The sequence below is a fragment of the Felis catus genome, chromosome B3 (genome assembly GCF_018350175.1).
Source record: "Felis catus isolate Fca126 chromosome B3, F.catus_Fca126_mat1.0, whole genome shotgun sequence".
Classification (NCBI taxonomy): Eukaryota; Metazoa; Chordata; class Mammalia; order Carnivora; family Felidae; genus Felis; species Felis catus.
This window is the reverse complement of record NC_058373.1, coordinates 141,659,023-141,675,365: the sequence shown is the minus strand read 5'-3', so window position 1 is coordinate 141,675,365 and position 16,343 is coordinate 141,659,023. Positions and strand designations below refer to the sequence as shown.

Below are 16,343 nucleotides of genomic sequence, written 5' to 3'. Positions count from 1 at the left end.
CCAACCTCGGGACCCTGGCCTCACCTCCGGCCCCCGGGGCCTCTTCCCGCAGGTCCTGGAAGTGCACGAGAACCTGGACCGGCGGCTCCAGGACGGCTGTGAGGAAGGCCTGAGCGAGAAGGAGAAGGCCATCGTCCGCGAGATGTGCAACGTGAGGCGCTTCCCCGGGGCCGCGGCCTGGGCGTGGGAGCAGGGAGGGCCCCAGCCGTCCCCTGGTGGGAGGGGCCGGTGACCTGGAGGGGGAGGCACCCGGAGAGCCCGGGGCCTGTCCTCACCCCGCTGCCTAACCCACTCCTCCCCGAGAATGGGGTCCCTGACCTCTGGGGTCTGTCCATCCCCAGAGCACCCCCCAACCCCCCGGGACGGGTCATGTTCACCCCACTTCCCATCCCTTGGGCCCCGGCCCCAGACCACAGGTGTCTGGTGGCTGACGGTGGTGTTCAGATGACGTGTGGGTGGGGCCCTCCGTGACTAGGGCTGCGTTGGTTTCTGGAAGCTGGGCCCTTTCTCTGGTTGTCCAGGAGGTGGAACCTCACCCGTGACCCCACTGGCCAGTGTGTCATCCCTGGATCCTTATAGGACCCGGCAGGGGCTGGCCCGGGCCTCACGGGGGGTGGGGGGTGGGGTGGGGGCGGGTGTTCTGACCCCCACCCCTCCCATGCTGCCTCCTGTACCTCTGGGTCCCACTGGACAGCCGCGAGGCCACGCCTGCACCCCGGCAGTGACGTGCTCAGGATGGCAGGCGTGGCCGTGAGGGGGGGGGGGACGTGCAAAGATCTGGTCTGAGTGTCTCTGGGCCTCACACAGCCTCAGTTTCCCCTCCTGGCCCCGTGGCTCTGGGGACGTGGGTGGTTTGGAGGGGCAGTGAGGCGGTCTGTGCATACAGGCCAGGGGGTGGGCTTGGGGTGGGCTTTCTGCTCACAGCTCGCCCCCGTCCGCAGGTGGTCTGGAGAAAACTGGGGGATGCGGCCAGCTCCAAGCCCTCCATCCGGCAACACCTGTCTGGGAACCAGTTCAAGGGACCCTTGTAGGGCTGCTCCTCCGTGGATGTGGACTGGCCCTGCGGGGCGTCCTGGGGAGCCGCAGGCCCCCGTCTTCTTTTTCTGTGGCGAATTGTACATAGGACGCTGCCCGCCGTGACCCGGCTGCCGTGGGTCCAGCACACGGACGGCCGGGCCCCCACCTCCCTCCTCACACACCAGCAAACCGGGAAGACGCGAGGCTGTCGGCCGTTCTGTGCAGCAGGGCGGCCTGGACAGCCTCGTCCCTGCCCCGGGGCCCCATTGGTGAGGGGCCGAAGGCCGGCCTTGGCGGAGGGGCGCCTCGTCAAGCCTTCCACCCACACCAGACAGAGGCCCCCGGTGGCTGGACCTAACGCGGGGGGCCCCACTCCTCACCCATCTGCTGTGGCCTGAACGCCAGCCCGCTGAGCACTGGGTCCCGAGTCCCCGACCAGGAAGCTCCGTGTCTGTGGCTGGAGGCTCCGAGGCCCTTCCTCTGGCACCCCCCTCATGTGCAGCTCCCTGCTGCACGCTGCTGCTCGGTTTCAGGGTTCAGGCCCCCAGCCCCAAACACACACACACACACACACAGTCCCCCAACCCCGCGCCGGGTCGTGCCCTCTCTGGGTCCCTCCTGCCTGGTGCCTGAGGCATCTGCACTCCTGTGCTTCACATGATGGGCCAGGGAGGTGGGAGGCCACGTGGAGAGTCTCTGGTTGAGCCCCCCGCCCCGCTCTCTCCAGATGGGTGGCGCTGGGCCGGGCTGGGCCTCTGGTATCCCCCAGAGCCTGGCCCCCAGCCAGAGTCACTGTCGACGGAGCTGCGTGGGCGGCCGAGGGGAGAGTTCTGCCCTCTGTAGAAGGAAGGAGCCTGACCTGGCTCTGGCTTTAATTTGCTGCGTGACCTTCAGCAAGTCAATCAGCTTCTCTGGGCCCCCGGGTGGGAAAACGAGGTCTCAGGTTCTTTCGGCCGTGCTCACCACCCAAGGCCACCCGCTTTATTCAGCCGGTGCCCTCAGTCGCGGCCTGCGAGCCCACGGGGCCCGCCTGCCGCAGAGGCCGCTGCTGGCTGGGCTGGGCTGGGCTGGGCTGGTCGGAGCCGGGGACCGAGCTGAGTTCTGCCTTGCTGCCTGCTCACAGGTGCTGTCCCCTCCCCTCTCTGAGCCTCAGTGTCCTCTGCCTGAGAAGGGACAGCATCGGGCCCTCCATGCAGGGCTCGACATCAAACAGAGCTTCAGTGTGAATGACCCCATGCCGGCCGTAGAGCGCGATACAGAAACGTGGAGGCTGGTGAGGAAAGCGAGGCCCAGAGGGTGAGCGAGCTGTGGCACGTTCCAGACGAGACCCCAGATGCTCGGAGGTGGGACAGGCCGCCGCGAATGCTGTCGGCACGGGCCCTGGTGTCCACTCGGCACCTGGCCGCCCACCCCTCACGTCGCCTTCACTCGGCAGCGGTGCTCAGCAGGGCGCCCGCCAGCACATGAGCCCGGGAGGCTGTCTCTGCAGTAGGTGGGCCTCGTCCAGGCCCCCGTGAGGTGCGGGGACAGGGCCAGTGGATGGGGAGGCCGCCCTGTTCCTGTCCCCAGCGGGGACTCTGCGTTGGCCTGTTGGTCATTGTGCCCTTGGGTCGTACGCTCTCAGGGGAAAGGCTCGCGGCCCTCGTTGTGCCCAGGGAGTGCTAAGTGGGTGCTGGTGACAGCCACAGGCATTTTCCTCTTGCCCTGGGGGGTTACAGGGAGCTCTGGGCTCCTCCTGGAGGGATCTTGCCTGTCACCAGGGGTTAGGTGTTTGGAGCTGGGGGGGGATACCCTTGGTCATGGTACCGGGCAATCCCTGCCCTTGTGGGCAGTGAGCTGGGGGGCAGAGGCCCCTTCTGGATCTTGGGAGTCCAAAGAACCGCAGAGCAGCCCGGGGGGGAGCGGGGAGGGGTCCATTTTGGGTGGAAGCCACAGCTGGGAGCCCATTTTTCATGTTTGGATCAGGTTGGCTCGGCCACCACTGAAAATAAGCAATAAGTAAGGGCTCCCGGTAGCTGCACGTCTGCAGACCGACCCAGGGAAGAACCGCCTCAGAGGGGCCTCCCCCCCCCCCCCCCACCCCAGGTGCTGCCGTGGCATCCAGGGGTCAGGCGGAGCGGAGCGTTTCTGCCCGAGCCCTCCTGTGTGCCACGGAGGCCGTGGAAGCCAGGTGCGGGCATCTCCTTCCCACCGCTGCTCGCGGTCCTGAGCCAACAGTGCACGGGGATGGCTTTCAAGGACAGAACCGTGTCTGTGACAGTCACCTAATGTGATAAGCTGTTTAAAAGCCAGCAGCACCTCCGTCTGAGCCCACACCCTAGGTGGTGGGCAGGTTCAGTGGGAGCCCACAGGCTGGGGAGGGTCAGAGGAGCCTCAGCCCTGCCACCAACCCGGGGTGTGTCGGGTGACGTGGGGGGCCCCCTCCTCCCCTCCGGAGCCTTCGCTGTAGCAGCTCATGGTGGGGGTAGGGGTGTTGCTGAGCTCGGGTGGCCTTTCATAAAGGTCCCTTTACGTTTCACTCTGAGTCTACATCTTGAAGCCCAGTGTGACATCTGTCCTGTGGCTTCAGTTCCCACTGTGATGGAGGTCACCCTTCCAGCCTCACCCCAGGTGGCCTCGCCCATCCTGGGAGCAGAATCTGCTGAGCACATTTTTTAGGGTGGCACATTTTTATCCAAAAGTTATTAGCTACACATCAGTGTTTAAAGAGAAAAAAGTGACCTTTCATTTTCTTTTTCTTGAAAACTTGAGAGGAAACAAAATACATACTACTGATTTTTTTTTTTTTTTTTTTTTTAAAGAAACAAGCTGAGCGCATGACTGCAGAGCGGTAGAGGTGTATATTTTTCATACCGTGGGGGGAAGTATTTGTGCTGCTTTCTGGAATCGGGCTGGAACGTCTGGTTCCTGTCCCTGGGCCGTCAGCCATGCTCTATTTTCTGTAGTATGTGACCGCCGTGAGAAACCGGGCCAGCCCTTGGCCTGGCTCCAGGCGGAGCTGGGAGCTGGAGACCCCTGTGCCCGTTTCTACCTTCCACTGAACCACTTTGATTTGGAGAGAAAAAAGAAATAGAACTTTTGATAGTGTGGTAAAAACATTGATTTGAACTATTTTAGTAAAAGGAGTAACAGAAGATTGTGATAGTGTCTACTTTGCGCTAGATAAATAAAGGCTCTTTGTAAGCCTCCACGGTTGGTGCGCAGTGTTTGTTTCGCGTGGGGGCGGGGGTCGCCGCTGGAGGGCCATGGCCCCCGGGAGCACCTCAGGTGCTGGACGGCACTGACAGCCACTCGGATGGCCTCTGTCTAGTTTCAGGCCCGGGTGGGAGGAATCTCAGACCCAAGCCCTGGTGTGACCTAGGAACCAGAGCTCTGAGCAGGTGCACCCGACGGTCCTGAGCTGGTTTGGAACTCACCGGGGTCCTCCTCCAAAGCCAATGTGGGCACGGGGTGTGGGGGGGCTGGCCCGCAAGGACAGACCCACAGCGGCGCTGCCCTGCGAGACGGCAGGGCCAGGTCTGGGGGCTGCGAGACCAGCCAGCGCCAGGCCTCTCTCGGCCAACGCTCCTCCGCTGCCTGCCCCTTGGCCCCCGGGGGCAGGAGAAGGGCTGCCTCTAGACTTCCCGGTCTGGGGCTGCGCAAGGCCTGGAGGCCCCACCTTCTGTGCGTAAGAAACAAAAGGATAGTTTCAGAACGGTTTTATTTGGATAACTGAAGGAGTCATGTCTGTAACCAAGATGGAATTCACAGTATGTTGTTACATTCACACTTAAAAAATATATCTCTATGTACAGGAATTTGCAAATTGATGTAAACATACATTACTTTCCAAGTACAATTCTCCCCTTCTCTCTGGAGGAAAAAGAAAAACGCCATCCATCAAGGCAACCCCTTCAAAATAAGTTTAATACAAAGGATGTAAATATCTCTAAATCAAAACAGTGGTTCATCTGACCTACTGGGTGCTGGGAGAGAACATCACGGAACAAAAGCGATGACGACAGCTTGACTTCAGATGGAACTGGACTATTTAAAATTGAGTTTCCAGGAAAAATAGGCACTGATTTCTAGAAGGAACTTCACTCCTTACCGAAGCTATTTATTGAGCCAATATGGCCGGTTAATGTTTCACTAGTACCCGTGACCCGGAGCAGGATGCTCACACGACACCAGCCGACCACCCAGCGCAGTCAGATGGAGACCGGTGCTGCCCAGGCTACTCTCAAACTGCTGTCCCCATTCTCCAGATGTGAGGACCACCCCAACTGTATCTCATGGGCCCCGTCCGTTTCTTCCCATGCTGCAACTGTCTAGCATTATGTAAGGTACCCTGCTGCTTACCCACTTAAACTACTCTTCAAGTTGATTAGAAAAACTTTTCTTAAAAAAAACAAAGGGGGGAAGAAAAGGCATCGCGTTATCTCATCCAGGTGGCCCGCCCCAGTCCCCCCACGGGAGGCATGCCGGGTGGGGGGATGGGCGGGGGCACGGGTGGCTGTCCTCCAGGGGGAACAGCCGGAGGTGGGTAGCTAGCCGGTGGCAAGCCCAGGCCTGGAGGAGGGTGAGGGGGGACGGCGTGGGTGGGGGGCAGGCGTGGGGGTGGGGGTGGGAAATTGGGGTTGTAGGTGGGGGGAGGAGGAGGGTAGCCGGGAGTGGGGGGAGGAATGGCAGGTGGGGGGAAGGAGGCCGGGGGAGGGGGCACAGGCGGAGGGGGCGGGTTGGGGGGGTAGACGTGCGGGTGGTAGGGCAGGTGGGCTGGTGGGCCGTAGGCGGGGGGCAGGGCACCGTAGGAGGGGCCCTCGGTCTTCATCATGGACTGCAGGCTCTGGTAGCCCTCTCCGGACATGTAGGAGCTGGTGGTCGACATCCCGGTCATGTAGCTGGAGGGCGGTGGCGGCGGTGGCCGGTGTGGCAGCGGTGGCGGCTGGTGCACAGGGGCCGGGTGGGCCGGGGGAGGAATCTGCACTTTGGGGAGGTCACCGGCATCCACAGGGCCTGGAGGCTCAGCCTCGCCTAAGGGAGCCGAGATGGGAGGCTTCCGGTCTGCAGGGGAGAGACAAGTTACTGCCCGGCCCCGGGCTCCCAGGGCGGCCCGTGCAGGGACGCATCCGGGGACCCCCTCAGGATGGGGAAGGCCTGAGCCGGGGTCTCCCACGGCAGTTCCCACGGCCACCCTAACCACCCCGATTTCTGGCCTCCAGTACAGCCCTGGCGGGGCTGCTGCCCTGTCCCCAGGGCCATCTTCACGGAGGAACAGGGAGCAGCCGTCACTGTGGCAGTCGGCGCCCGACGCCGTCCGCTTGTGCCATATCTGTCACAGAGGTCCCCGCCCCGGCACGGCTGGGTCTCCCTCCCTGGGTCCTCGGCACACCGGCCAAGGAGGTGCCTGCAGTGCACGAAGCCCCGTCTGCCTCTGGCTGCGTGCCCATCCTGCCAGCACAGCCCCGAGTGGGGCCCCCTTCTTCCTGCCTGTCTCTGCCTCCAGAGACCGCGAGGCCAGGGCCACGTCACCTCACTGTCGGCAGCACGGGCATCGAGCACAAAGCCGGAGAGGTGGTCAAGTGAACGAGGCAATGTTTAAAAAAATAACAAGCGTCTGATATTCCCCACGTAGCCACCAAAGTAGCAATTCTGCTTCTAGCTGACGGAAGAAAACCGAGATGGGACCCCACCGCGTCCTCTCAGAAAGCACCCTGCCGTGGTGCCTTCCGGCCATGGCCCTCCACTCCCTTCACCCACGGTCTTGTCTCACCCGTTTTCACCTGCCACCCCCCAACCCCCGCATTCCTGGTCACACACCTGGAAGAGAACACCGGACACCCCACCAGGGGAGGCCCATCACTGACAAGTGGGTCTCTTCCTAAGGCAACCCAGAAGTCCAGGGCCAATCACAGGAGCCGAGATCTCTGGGTCCAGAGAACACAAAAAAGTGAAGGCCGCGAAGGGGGCCTCCAGCCTCCTGGCACCCTGCCCCGCGTGCTCCCTGGAGCTCCCGCCAGCCCTGACTGCGGACACGGACGTGCCAAGTGCCCAGGGGGGCGCCGGCGGCCGCGGTTCCCTCACTGCTTTCTCCAAGTGAACGAGAGCACAATCTCGGCTCGCCAGGACATCCTCAGCAAGAGCCACGTCCCCGGGGCTGGGCCTGAGCTAAGCGGCGTGCCCGCCCAAATCCGAAGCCAGACGTGCCTGTAGAGAAATCTGCTTGCGCTCCAGGGTGGGGCCGGGGCCCCGCCGGTGCCAGAGCTGACCGGAAGACGCAGAGCATGAACCTGAGGCCTGTGGACCCAAGTGCCGGCCGCCTCGGATCGCCCCGTACGCCGGCCACGGCCGCCTGGGCCCACGAACGTGCTCTCCCATCCCCGAGACCTCGCTTCCTGTGACCCACAGCTCTGTCGCCTCCCCACGTCCCCAGCGCATCCGCCTGTCCTCTGTGACCGCACCCGGAACACGCGGTCTCTCCAGGCACCTGCGCTACTCTTCTTCCCTGCCGACACCCACCACCACCAGCTGCCCTCTGAGACACCTGGTGACCCAGGTGGCTCGCCACGTCCCGCGCCTCACGGCAACCGTGGTTCCAGTTGCTCTCTTCCCCCCCTGAACCGGACTCCCGCTCCTCCTCCGAGCCTTCTGCCCACCTGCCTCCCATCTGCCACAGGCCCCTACGAAGTGGGGACGGGACCCTGCCGGAGTGAGCTCCTGCAGCCCGGCCCACCCTTCCCTCCCGGCTGCAGAGTCAGTTCCCACCACCCGCCACCCCTGCCCTCACCCTCCCTGCCCGCGGCCCACCATGGGAGCTCCTCCGCAGAGTGCGGCTCTCTCCCTGCCCTGGGCAAACCCGGGACACCAACCCTGTCCTCAGCTGCACCCCCGGGCACAGGAAGGGAGGCCCTTCGCTGGCGGAGAGACGTAACATGAACACTGAATGACCCATGGCAGGTATTTTTCAGCAAGCTTCATACTGAACCAGGGACTGAGAGATTTGTCCCACAGCAGAAAATGGTGCCCCGGTTTCCCCAAAGCTCGGAAAGTGCTGGGACTGGCCACACGTAGAAAGAAATGCCATCGGCAGCACCCCTACCACAGACACGCGGGCGCGAGGGGCCCGAGGGCACCGCAGGCACTGGCAAGCGAGAGTGCAGCCCAGTGAGAGCGCGAACCCCGCCGCGGAGCACCCAGCCCCCCTTGACTCACACACACAACTGCTGCCCTCCCTCATTTCCTGCTTTGTCTTCCGGACCGCTGCCCCAGGGAGATAATGCTAAGGAATAATGCCCCAAGGAATAATGCTGTATTCCTTACAACACTTCTCCAGTTTTAAGTGGTGCCAAGGAAGCTTCCCAGTTCACCGTGTGCCTGTCGAAAACGTGCCAGGCTTTAATTTATTCTCTGCTGGGCTCTGAGCTACTGCTTATCTTCAAAATGTACGGAGAGGCTACCCTGCCACCAGGAGGCAGGCGTGTGAGGGACAGGGGGCTCAGATCTACGGCAATCCCGCTGGGTCAATGTTCGTACATCAGCAGGCTTTGCTTTCCTAAAACTGATCCTACGTTATTTAGCCTGCGGAGTTCGGCAGCTCTGCACGTGGGAGGTCAGAGAATATCCAGATATACTTAAAATTTACGACTTCCTCAAAATGTCTGCCTCGTGAAAAACATAATTTTTGAAAGATCCTTGGGCATCACCTTCTTTTTAAATTTTGGCTAGCAAGTTTCCCCTCCACAAACTCGTCCCCAGGCCTTCCCAAGTGTGCCCTTCAAGAAAGCCAAGCGAAAAGCTGGCACTCGCAAGCTGCTTTCAGCGGACACTTACCTGGAGGTGGGTGGGCCGGAGGCAATGGAGGGTGAGTGGTCTCGATTTTGGGGATTTTAGGTGGCGGTGGTTCTAAAAAGGAAAAGTAGATTGAAAAGCGACTCAGACCTCTCCCTGCAAATCAAGAGATCATGGAAGGAAAAGAGGTGGAGGAAAATGTGCTGTTCAGGAACGTCTTTGGGGAAAAAGAACGGATATGAGAAAAGCTTCAGGAACCTGAGGGAGCCTCAACTAAACCAGGTGCTAGTCCTTTTGCAAGAACCGAACAGGTCATACACCGCCCCGTACCCCCAAATAACACAGCCCGCTGGCCCTTTACAGCCCTTTCCACATCCACCCAGCTTCCTTGCCGACCGTCCCAGACAAGCCTTCCAAAGACACGAGAGCAGCAGGGTATGGGTGCCCCCACTCGTCCACAGAATGTTCGGACACCCAGCCCCGAGGGCTCACAGGAGAAACTGCCACCTTTGTATTCTTAGGCACATTTTAAGTTTATTTTCTCCCTTATGAATATTTACTCCCTCTGGCAGCACATCAGCAACAGGACATGAACTGACTTCAGGAGAGATCAAGGGGCTGACAAGCCAGGAGCAAAGCGAATAGGACACTTGGGGCGGGGCACACAGCCTGCCCCTCAGGGTCCGGCGGCTGTGGGTAACCAGCATCCACCTTGACAGTGCTAAGTAGCCACGACAGGCTACAGCAAGCCCAGTGTCTTGTGTTTTACGAGAGCAGGGAGGGTGCACACATGATCGGAAAAGAACCCCCATCTCTGCGGTTGCTTGCGTGGCTTGACTCCTCCTTCCAGAAACTCACTTGATTCTGGCTTATACTCAGCTCTGATTTAGTCCTACTTTAGTGTTGCTGAACTTTTCCTGGTTTCCTGTCCCAAACAGGCCGAATTCACGGTCCAGGGATGGGTCTGTCTGTATTCTCTTCCTGGAAGACCAAGTCCCCTCTTTCTAGGTGGATGAACTGTCCACATGTGCCTCCAGCCGCTCTCTCCCCACTAAAGCCCTGGACCTGACTTTCAAGCTCCCTTCCCAGACCCAGCAGCCGCAGCTCACGTGGCTCCTTCCCGGCCTGTGACCGCTGTCACACTCTCACCTCGGACACCCACCTACGGCCCACCCCACTGCCCAGATGAAGCCGGTCTAGGTCAGTGCTGCCCACAGACAGAAGAGCTATACGTATGATTTTAACTTTTCTGGTAGTCACCTTCAAAAGAGATGAACTCAATGTGATACATAAAAAGTTTGACCATTTCAATGTGTAATCAACATAAAAATTTATCAATGAGATTTTTTACATTCTTTTCTCTTAGTAATGCTTGGAAATCTGGTATGTATTCTGCACTGAGGACACATGAAGATTTGGGTTGGCCGCACTTTCAGTGAGTGCTCGAAAGCCCCCACTAGCTAGTAGCTAGTGGCACTTAGCACACAGCCAGGTCAAGGTCCCACCTGCAGGCTGTCTGCACCCTCCCTCTCTGGGCCTGAGGCCACCACTCCCCTTCACTGCCTCTCACCCAGATGCTTGTAAGCTCCTCCCCGTTCGCAACCCTCTGTGTCCCATTACTGCTGCCAGGGCGCTTCTACAATGAACTCAGACTCTACCATTCTCCTGCTCACAGGTCTTCAGTGGCTCGCACCGCCTATGCAAACACCCACGTTCCGGCAGGTCGACTCTATCTGGTTCCAACCACACGTTTGGTCCCAGCAGAAGCTTCTTTTCACCGCTTCACAGCTAGTAGTCCAGTAAGAGCCCTCTCTGCCTGCCCCCCGCTCCTCTGCCCCCTTCCACCTACAGGCCGAAACCCTGGGTGGGGCTCCGGGCGCTCAGACTCAAGTCCTCCTCCAAGGTCGCCACTGGCTCGTTTCTGCCGTGTACGGATGTAATAGGCCTAGCACACCAGCTCAGCTCGACTGTATACCCACAGGGTGAGAGGCACAGCCCCACACTTAGGTCCACACTTACTTTTTGCTGCCCAGTTGGAGCAGAAAAAAAATATTCACCTGTACTGAACCCATCATTTCCCCCAAAGACCCTAAGAAAATGCAGCTTTGTTGCAACTGGAAGGTCTCACAATCGTTCAATAAATCATTCACTGAGTTCCTACCCTGGAACTTAGCCAGAGAGAAACAGAAATGAGTAAACATGGTTTTATCTTCAAAGAGTTCAGTACATCGAAGCCCACAACACAGGGACAAAATGCTTCTAAGTTTCTGTTCTGTGATCTTCCAGATTTTTAATTTAATTTTAGAGAGAAAGAACAGGAGCAGGAGAGGGAGAGGGAGGGAGAGGGAGGGAGAGGGAGGGAGAGGGAGAGGGAGAGGGAGAGGGAGAGGGAGGGAGAGGGAGAGGGAGAGGGAGGGAGAGGGGGGGAGGGGGAGAGGGAGGGGGAAGGGAGAGGGAGGGGGAAGGGAGAGGGTGGGAGAGGGAGAAGAGAGAGGGTGGGAGAGGGGAGAGGGAGAAGAGGGGAGGGGGGGAGAGGGGGAGGGAGGGGGAGGGAGAGGGAGGGAGAGAGAGAGAAAATCTCAAACAGGCTCCACGTGGGGCTTCATCCCATGACCCTGAGATCATGACCTGAGCCGAAATCAAGAGTCAGACGCTTAACTGAGTCACCTAGGCCCCCCCAGTCTCTCAGATTTTATTCACACTTTACATTTGTTTCCAATAAAGAAACAAATTAACCAACTTTGGGCTCTACAGAAAAAAACCCAAACAAAACCCAAACAGTGTTTGGAGGAGTCCGGCCCACATCAGCGAGAGGAGTCAGGATATATGGCGGTTCTCTGGACTGCCCATCACTGCCACCCTGTCTGCCCACCACCCTCTGCTACTTGGGGCTTAGGGTGGGAATTCTCCCCACAGTCTACTGTGGTGGGCTAACTAAACCTCTAGAAAGGAACATTGCCGTAACCCTTGTCCTATGTTCGTGATCACATTTGTGTATGTGTTAGTGAGTACACTTTCACCGCCGCGCATGTTTTTGGGTAACCGTTGTCAGAATATGATCTAAAAATACACACTCAGGGCACTTTTTCTGGCAGGCAGGGTCAAGTTTTTGACGGGATATAAAGTTAAATTCTAAGACCAAGCTAGATCTTGTGGAAACAGTGTTGACCAAGAATTTAAAGTTTTGATACAAAGTTAAAAAAAAAAAAAAAACCCCTTAGAACAGGAACTTACCAGTGGCTTTGTTCTCTTCTTTGGGAGAAACAACCTGTTACAAAAGAAAATACGTAATCGTTAACCAAGACCCCGGGTGTAGTGAGAAAAACGGATTATCCAGGAACTAACGGAGTCCCGGCGACAAGGCACAGCTCCTAGCTCAGGGCATACTGAGAACCTAACAGACCATCTCTGCCCCCTCTTCTTTCCCTCTCCCAGGTCAGACATGAGGACCACTGTGGATTTTCAATAGTGGGTCCTTGATGACACTAAGTTTCAGGCCCTCTGACACGGTGGCCTGCATTCAATGAGCGGTGTTGGCCAACACGCGTTTATCCCACACGGGATTCCTCCACCGGCCAGCTTGTTGCCGTGGGGAGAAACTCACAAACACCCCGCGTCACTCAAAGCACCAAACACAAAAAAGCCAGAGAGGCCGGAGACTTGGGCAGCGGCGGCTGGAGGAGGAGGAGGACGGAGCCCTCCCAGCTCTCGGGGCCCCCCTCCTGTGACCACGGTAGTTCTGAGGCTCTCTGCGGACGCTTGTCCGATGGCGAGGCCAGGTGTCCCCCTGCTCGGCACCCCGTATGAGTCCTCAGACGAGGGACTGTGCCTCCCCCCCCCACCCCCCCGCCAGAGGCGGCCCACTCACCACAGCCCGCTTCGCTGGGCGGGGAGGACTAGGCTGCGGGGACGGCTTCTTGGGCTGCGGGGCCGGCTGCGGCGGGGGCTGTGGCGCTGGCGGCTGCGAGTCCTTCTGCTGCGGCTGGGGCGGGTCGGAGCCTTGAGACGGCTGGGGCGGTGGCACCTGTGGCACTTGTGGTGTGGACTGGAGAGACGGGGGCTGCTGCAGCTGGTGGGGTGTGTGATGAGGCATCTGTTGTTTTCCTTGTGAGTAAAGATCCAGGATCTGGTGGCAGATGTCTGAACGACAGGCAACAATTACATTGATCACAAATTGATACTTTAAGTAAAACGTGCCTAGGAAAAGACCAGCCCCGCTCCCTTTCAGCTATGATTCCCCTACAGGGACCAGTGAACAGGGATCGTACGTGCAATTTACCCAAACTCTGTCGCGCACGGCTCGCTCAGAGCAGACACTATTAGAGAGCTGGATTAACGATGCTTCTGAAGAATGGTTTACGTTTATGTGTGCGGGAAAGTCCATTCTCGGGACTCCAGGTTTACAGGGAAGAGTGACCTGAACTTGGAACACTCTTGGGAAAGCCCAGCATGCCAGCAGTACCTTCCAGAACGTCCACAGGGACATCCTGCACAAACTGCTCCCACCATCGCCTGTACATGGGTTTGGAGGTCCATTCCTGTATTTCAAATTTGCACAAACGTCCTGCGAGATACATCACTGCCACTGCTATGATCTCTGGTTCCCACTGCAGTGACAAGGTCGTGCAGAGACTAGTTCAACGAGAAAAAGGGGTGACGTGACTTGGAGCAAAGCTATGTTACCCAATGCATGGAGATCAGATGCCACACCTAAATGTCAGTTTGCTTAACATTCCCTAAACGACCAGATAAGGAATTAGAAATAAAAGAAGCAAGTTTTAAGTCTGCCAAAGGCACCAAAATAAGTTTACTTTAACCACAGTTACTAATCTGTTCCTTGGTTTAGAACTACAGCACATTCAAAAATTGGTTATGTCATGAGATACAAATGAACGTAGCTCATGTTCTTTAAACTGCTGAAATTCGAGCCACTGTACTGTGTTTTCAAGTGACAGCAGCTCCACACACAGGCCTTCTGTCCCCACGCTGCATGTCATTAGGTCCCGGGTTCTAAGTACAGCAAGGCTCTAGGACCATTACAAGGAAGTATGTTTGTGCAGAACCAAATGGGTTCTAAGGATTTAGCTGTCAAAATTGTCCAGCGTATTGCTTTGGACTACGTTTCAAACTGGAGATGCCCTTTAACTTCTTACACTGAGACACGGCCAGGCATCCCTCTGCCGGGAAGCAGACTTCCTGGACGTCAGCCCCGTCTCTGCCATGAGCTGGCTCTCGAGCTGGGTGAGTCAGAGTCCGAGACACAAAATACGGAGTCTGGATTCAATGACCCATTAAGTCCCTGCCTATTTTTAAAACTACAATTAGATCAACATTTGAACACACGCACCTGTCATTTACAAATGTCCAGGCCATTTGAACCAACTTTTGAATTTTATTTTTATCACCTAGAAATGGTAAGAAAAAAGCCAATTAGAAGTGACAATAATAACAAAAGAGTGCAGAAAAATCACTTATTTCAAGCCCACACTGTGCTCTGCACCATCCCGACACACGCAAAGAGCCACTGCCTGGGAACCGAGGGCAAACGGATGGGTCTGAGTCCCACCTGTGTTCTCTTCCCACAAGACCTGTGCTCAACCACCGTCCATGGGAAGCCTGCTCCAAGGCGGATTCTACCAGGCTGTTAAAAAATGCTGACTCAGGGTGCCTGGGTGGCTCAGTCATTCAAGGATCTGACTCTGATTTTGGCTCAGGTCATGATTTTGGGGTCACGGGATCGAGCCCCACGATGGGCTCCATACTGAGCGTGGAACCTCTCTCCCTCTACCTCCTCTCCCTAGCTCGCGTGTGTGTGTTCTCTCTCGCTCTCAAAAAGAAAAAAGAAAAGAAAAGAAAAATCTGACTCATTTTCCTGCCTCCTATCACTTGCCGACTTGGTGGTAGAATCTGTCTAAACCTGACGGGAAGTGGTAGTCACAGCTGCAATACTGGACCATCTGGGCACGTTATGCGCTGGGCACGCTCACACGCTGAACCCTTTCTTCTGTTCTCCTCTTTTGAGAAGCGTAATCCGAAGGCCATCAAATCATTACAAAGACTTGCTTTCCAACGAAAAGTCCTGTAAAAAAAAAACCTTGCCTCCTTACCTTTGAGTTGTTTTGCATACTTGAGGAGGAACTGGTATGGATGTTCTACCTGTAAATCAAACTTTATGGTCTGGAGCAGGATTCTCTCCAGAACCATCACTTCTTCCTAAAAATAAAATAACAGACGTCAGAAAATGATTTCAACCACAGGTCTGAAGCCCCGTTAGATAGTGGGCTTTCCCATTTACTCTCTTCAAGCTCTCTTCCTCCTCTCCTCTGCCCCCCCAGGCTTTCACTTTGTTCAGAGACGAGGAGGAACTCTGAAAAGAACTAAAAGGGGGGGAGACGAACCAATCCGATTGAGTTTTTAGAAACAGTGGAAACAAAATACACATTCTTAGAAACGTAAGTAGGCTCCACACCCGGTGTGGGGGCTCGAACTTACAACCCCGAGATCAAGAGTTGCAGGCTCCCCTGAGCCGGCCCGGCACCCCAGATACGTCATTTCTCTCGATACATGAGCCACCCCTTTACAAAACGGACCTTTGCTTTATAGATAATTTATCCAACTGTAGCTTCTTTCCAGACCTCCATCAACAAAGCCACAGTCCTTCGGGAATTTCCACTGAAAACGTCAAGCAAATAAGCGAGGACGATGATGGCCGATTCAAACTCTGTACCTGCTCGACAGGCATATCCATATAAAGCACGTGTGTGAATCTATCATCTGCCTGAAATAAGCTGTCCCACCGTCATCTACAGCATAAACCCTCATTTCCTGTCTCTAAACCACATTCTGACCTATCCACACACACCAGCTTTCCCGTTCACTGATGTGATTGTCTATTTCTGTCCCAGGATCCAAGGGACGAACAGCTGGGAGAGTAGTTCAATCACGAGTCCTCTTGTTCTTGTTTTTGTATGTCTCCCCCCCACCTCGTTTTTGTTTTTAAGTATAATTTCCATTTTACTTTGTTTCCACGGGACACTTTTTCTTCAGTCTCAAAGACTCTGCTCCCTATGTGGGCTTTTCGTGGAGCCTGAGGGGCAGCACCTGCAGGTCGACGTGGGGCACTGGCCCTTGAGGACATGGTCCTTCCAGGCTCCACACGAACGGAGCCTGCCTGCCTGGCCTTGACCGGCACAACTCAAGTAGGAAAGTAGCTTCACACACAGCACGGGAAGCACACGAGCATCGAAATCACTCGCTGTGGAAATGTCCCTGATGGTGGCGCCTCTACTGTGCTTCCGGTCGTGAACTTCTTGATGGCCTTGTCCTCGGGCACACGACAGGTGCAGCTGGCATAGCGAGGAAGCTGCCCATGGTCATGGCGCTTTCTGGCACACTGTTCCTTCTGCTGCTGCTCATTTTGGGAGCGATGTCCCGCGGGAGACCCCCATGCCTCATTTTAGTACCCTTTTTCTTAGCACCAGTCCAGAAGAAAAGGAAGCTACTGATGTTCTGAATGGGGACTCACAGTCAGAGGACAATTTAGGGAAAATGGGGACTTC

General features: G+C 56.9%; 2 protein-coding genes across 7 annotated transcripts in view; one reads left to right on the top strand and one right to left on the bottom strand.

Moving 5' to 3' along the window:
• The window catches only part of CCDC85C (coiled-coil domain containing 85C), a 79,097-nt gene extending 74,892 nt beyond the window's left edge, over positions 1-4,205 (top strand). For all 6 annotated transcript variants that reach the window (XM_045060499.1, XM_045060501.1, XM_045060497.1 and 3 more), the window contains 2 exons: positions 53-151; positions 942-4,205. In XM_045060499.1, the coding sequence (XP_044916434.1) occupies positions 53-151; positions 942-1,031 (189 nt within the window). In that variant the 3' untranslated portion in view covers positions 1,032-4,205. The remainder of the gene's footprint in view (positions 1-52; positions 152-941) is intronic.
• Positions 4,206-4,700: 495 nt separating this feature from the next.
• CCNK (cyclin K) overlaps positions 4,701-16,343 on the bottom strand; it is a 29,435-nt gene continuing 17,792 nt past the window's right edge. Inside the window, exons 5-11 of the mRNA XM_023256211.2 lie at positions 14,892-14,997; positions 14,132-14,189; positions 13,247-13,416; positions 12,653-12,924; positions 12,019-12,052; positions 8,827-8,898; positions 4,701-6,060 (exon numbers count right to left, since the gene is read on the bottom strand). Coding sequence (XP_023111979.1) covers positions 5,435-6,060; positions 8,827-8,898; positions 12,019-12,052; positions 12,653-12,924; positions 13,247-13,416; positions 14,132-14,189; positions 14,892-14,997 — 1,338 coding nt within the window. The 3' untranslated portion in view covers positions 4,701-5,434. The remainder of the gene's footprint in view (positions 6,061-8,826; positions 8,899-12,018; positions 12,053-12,652; positions 12,925-13,246; positions 13,417-14,131; positions 14,190-14,891; positions 14,998-16,343) is intronic.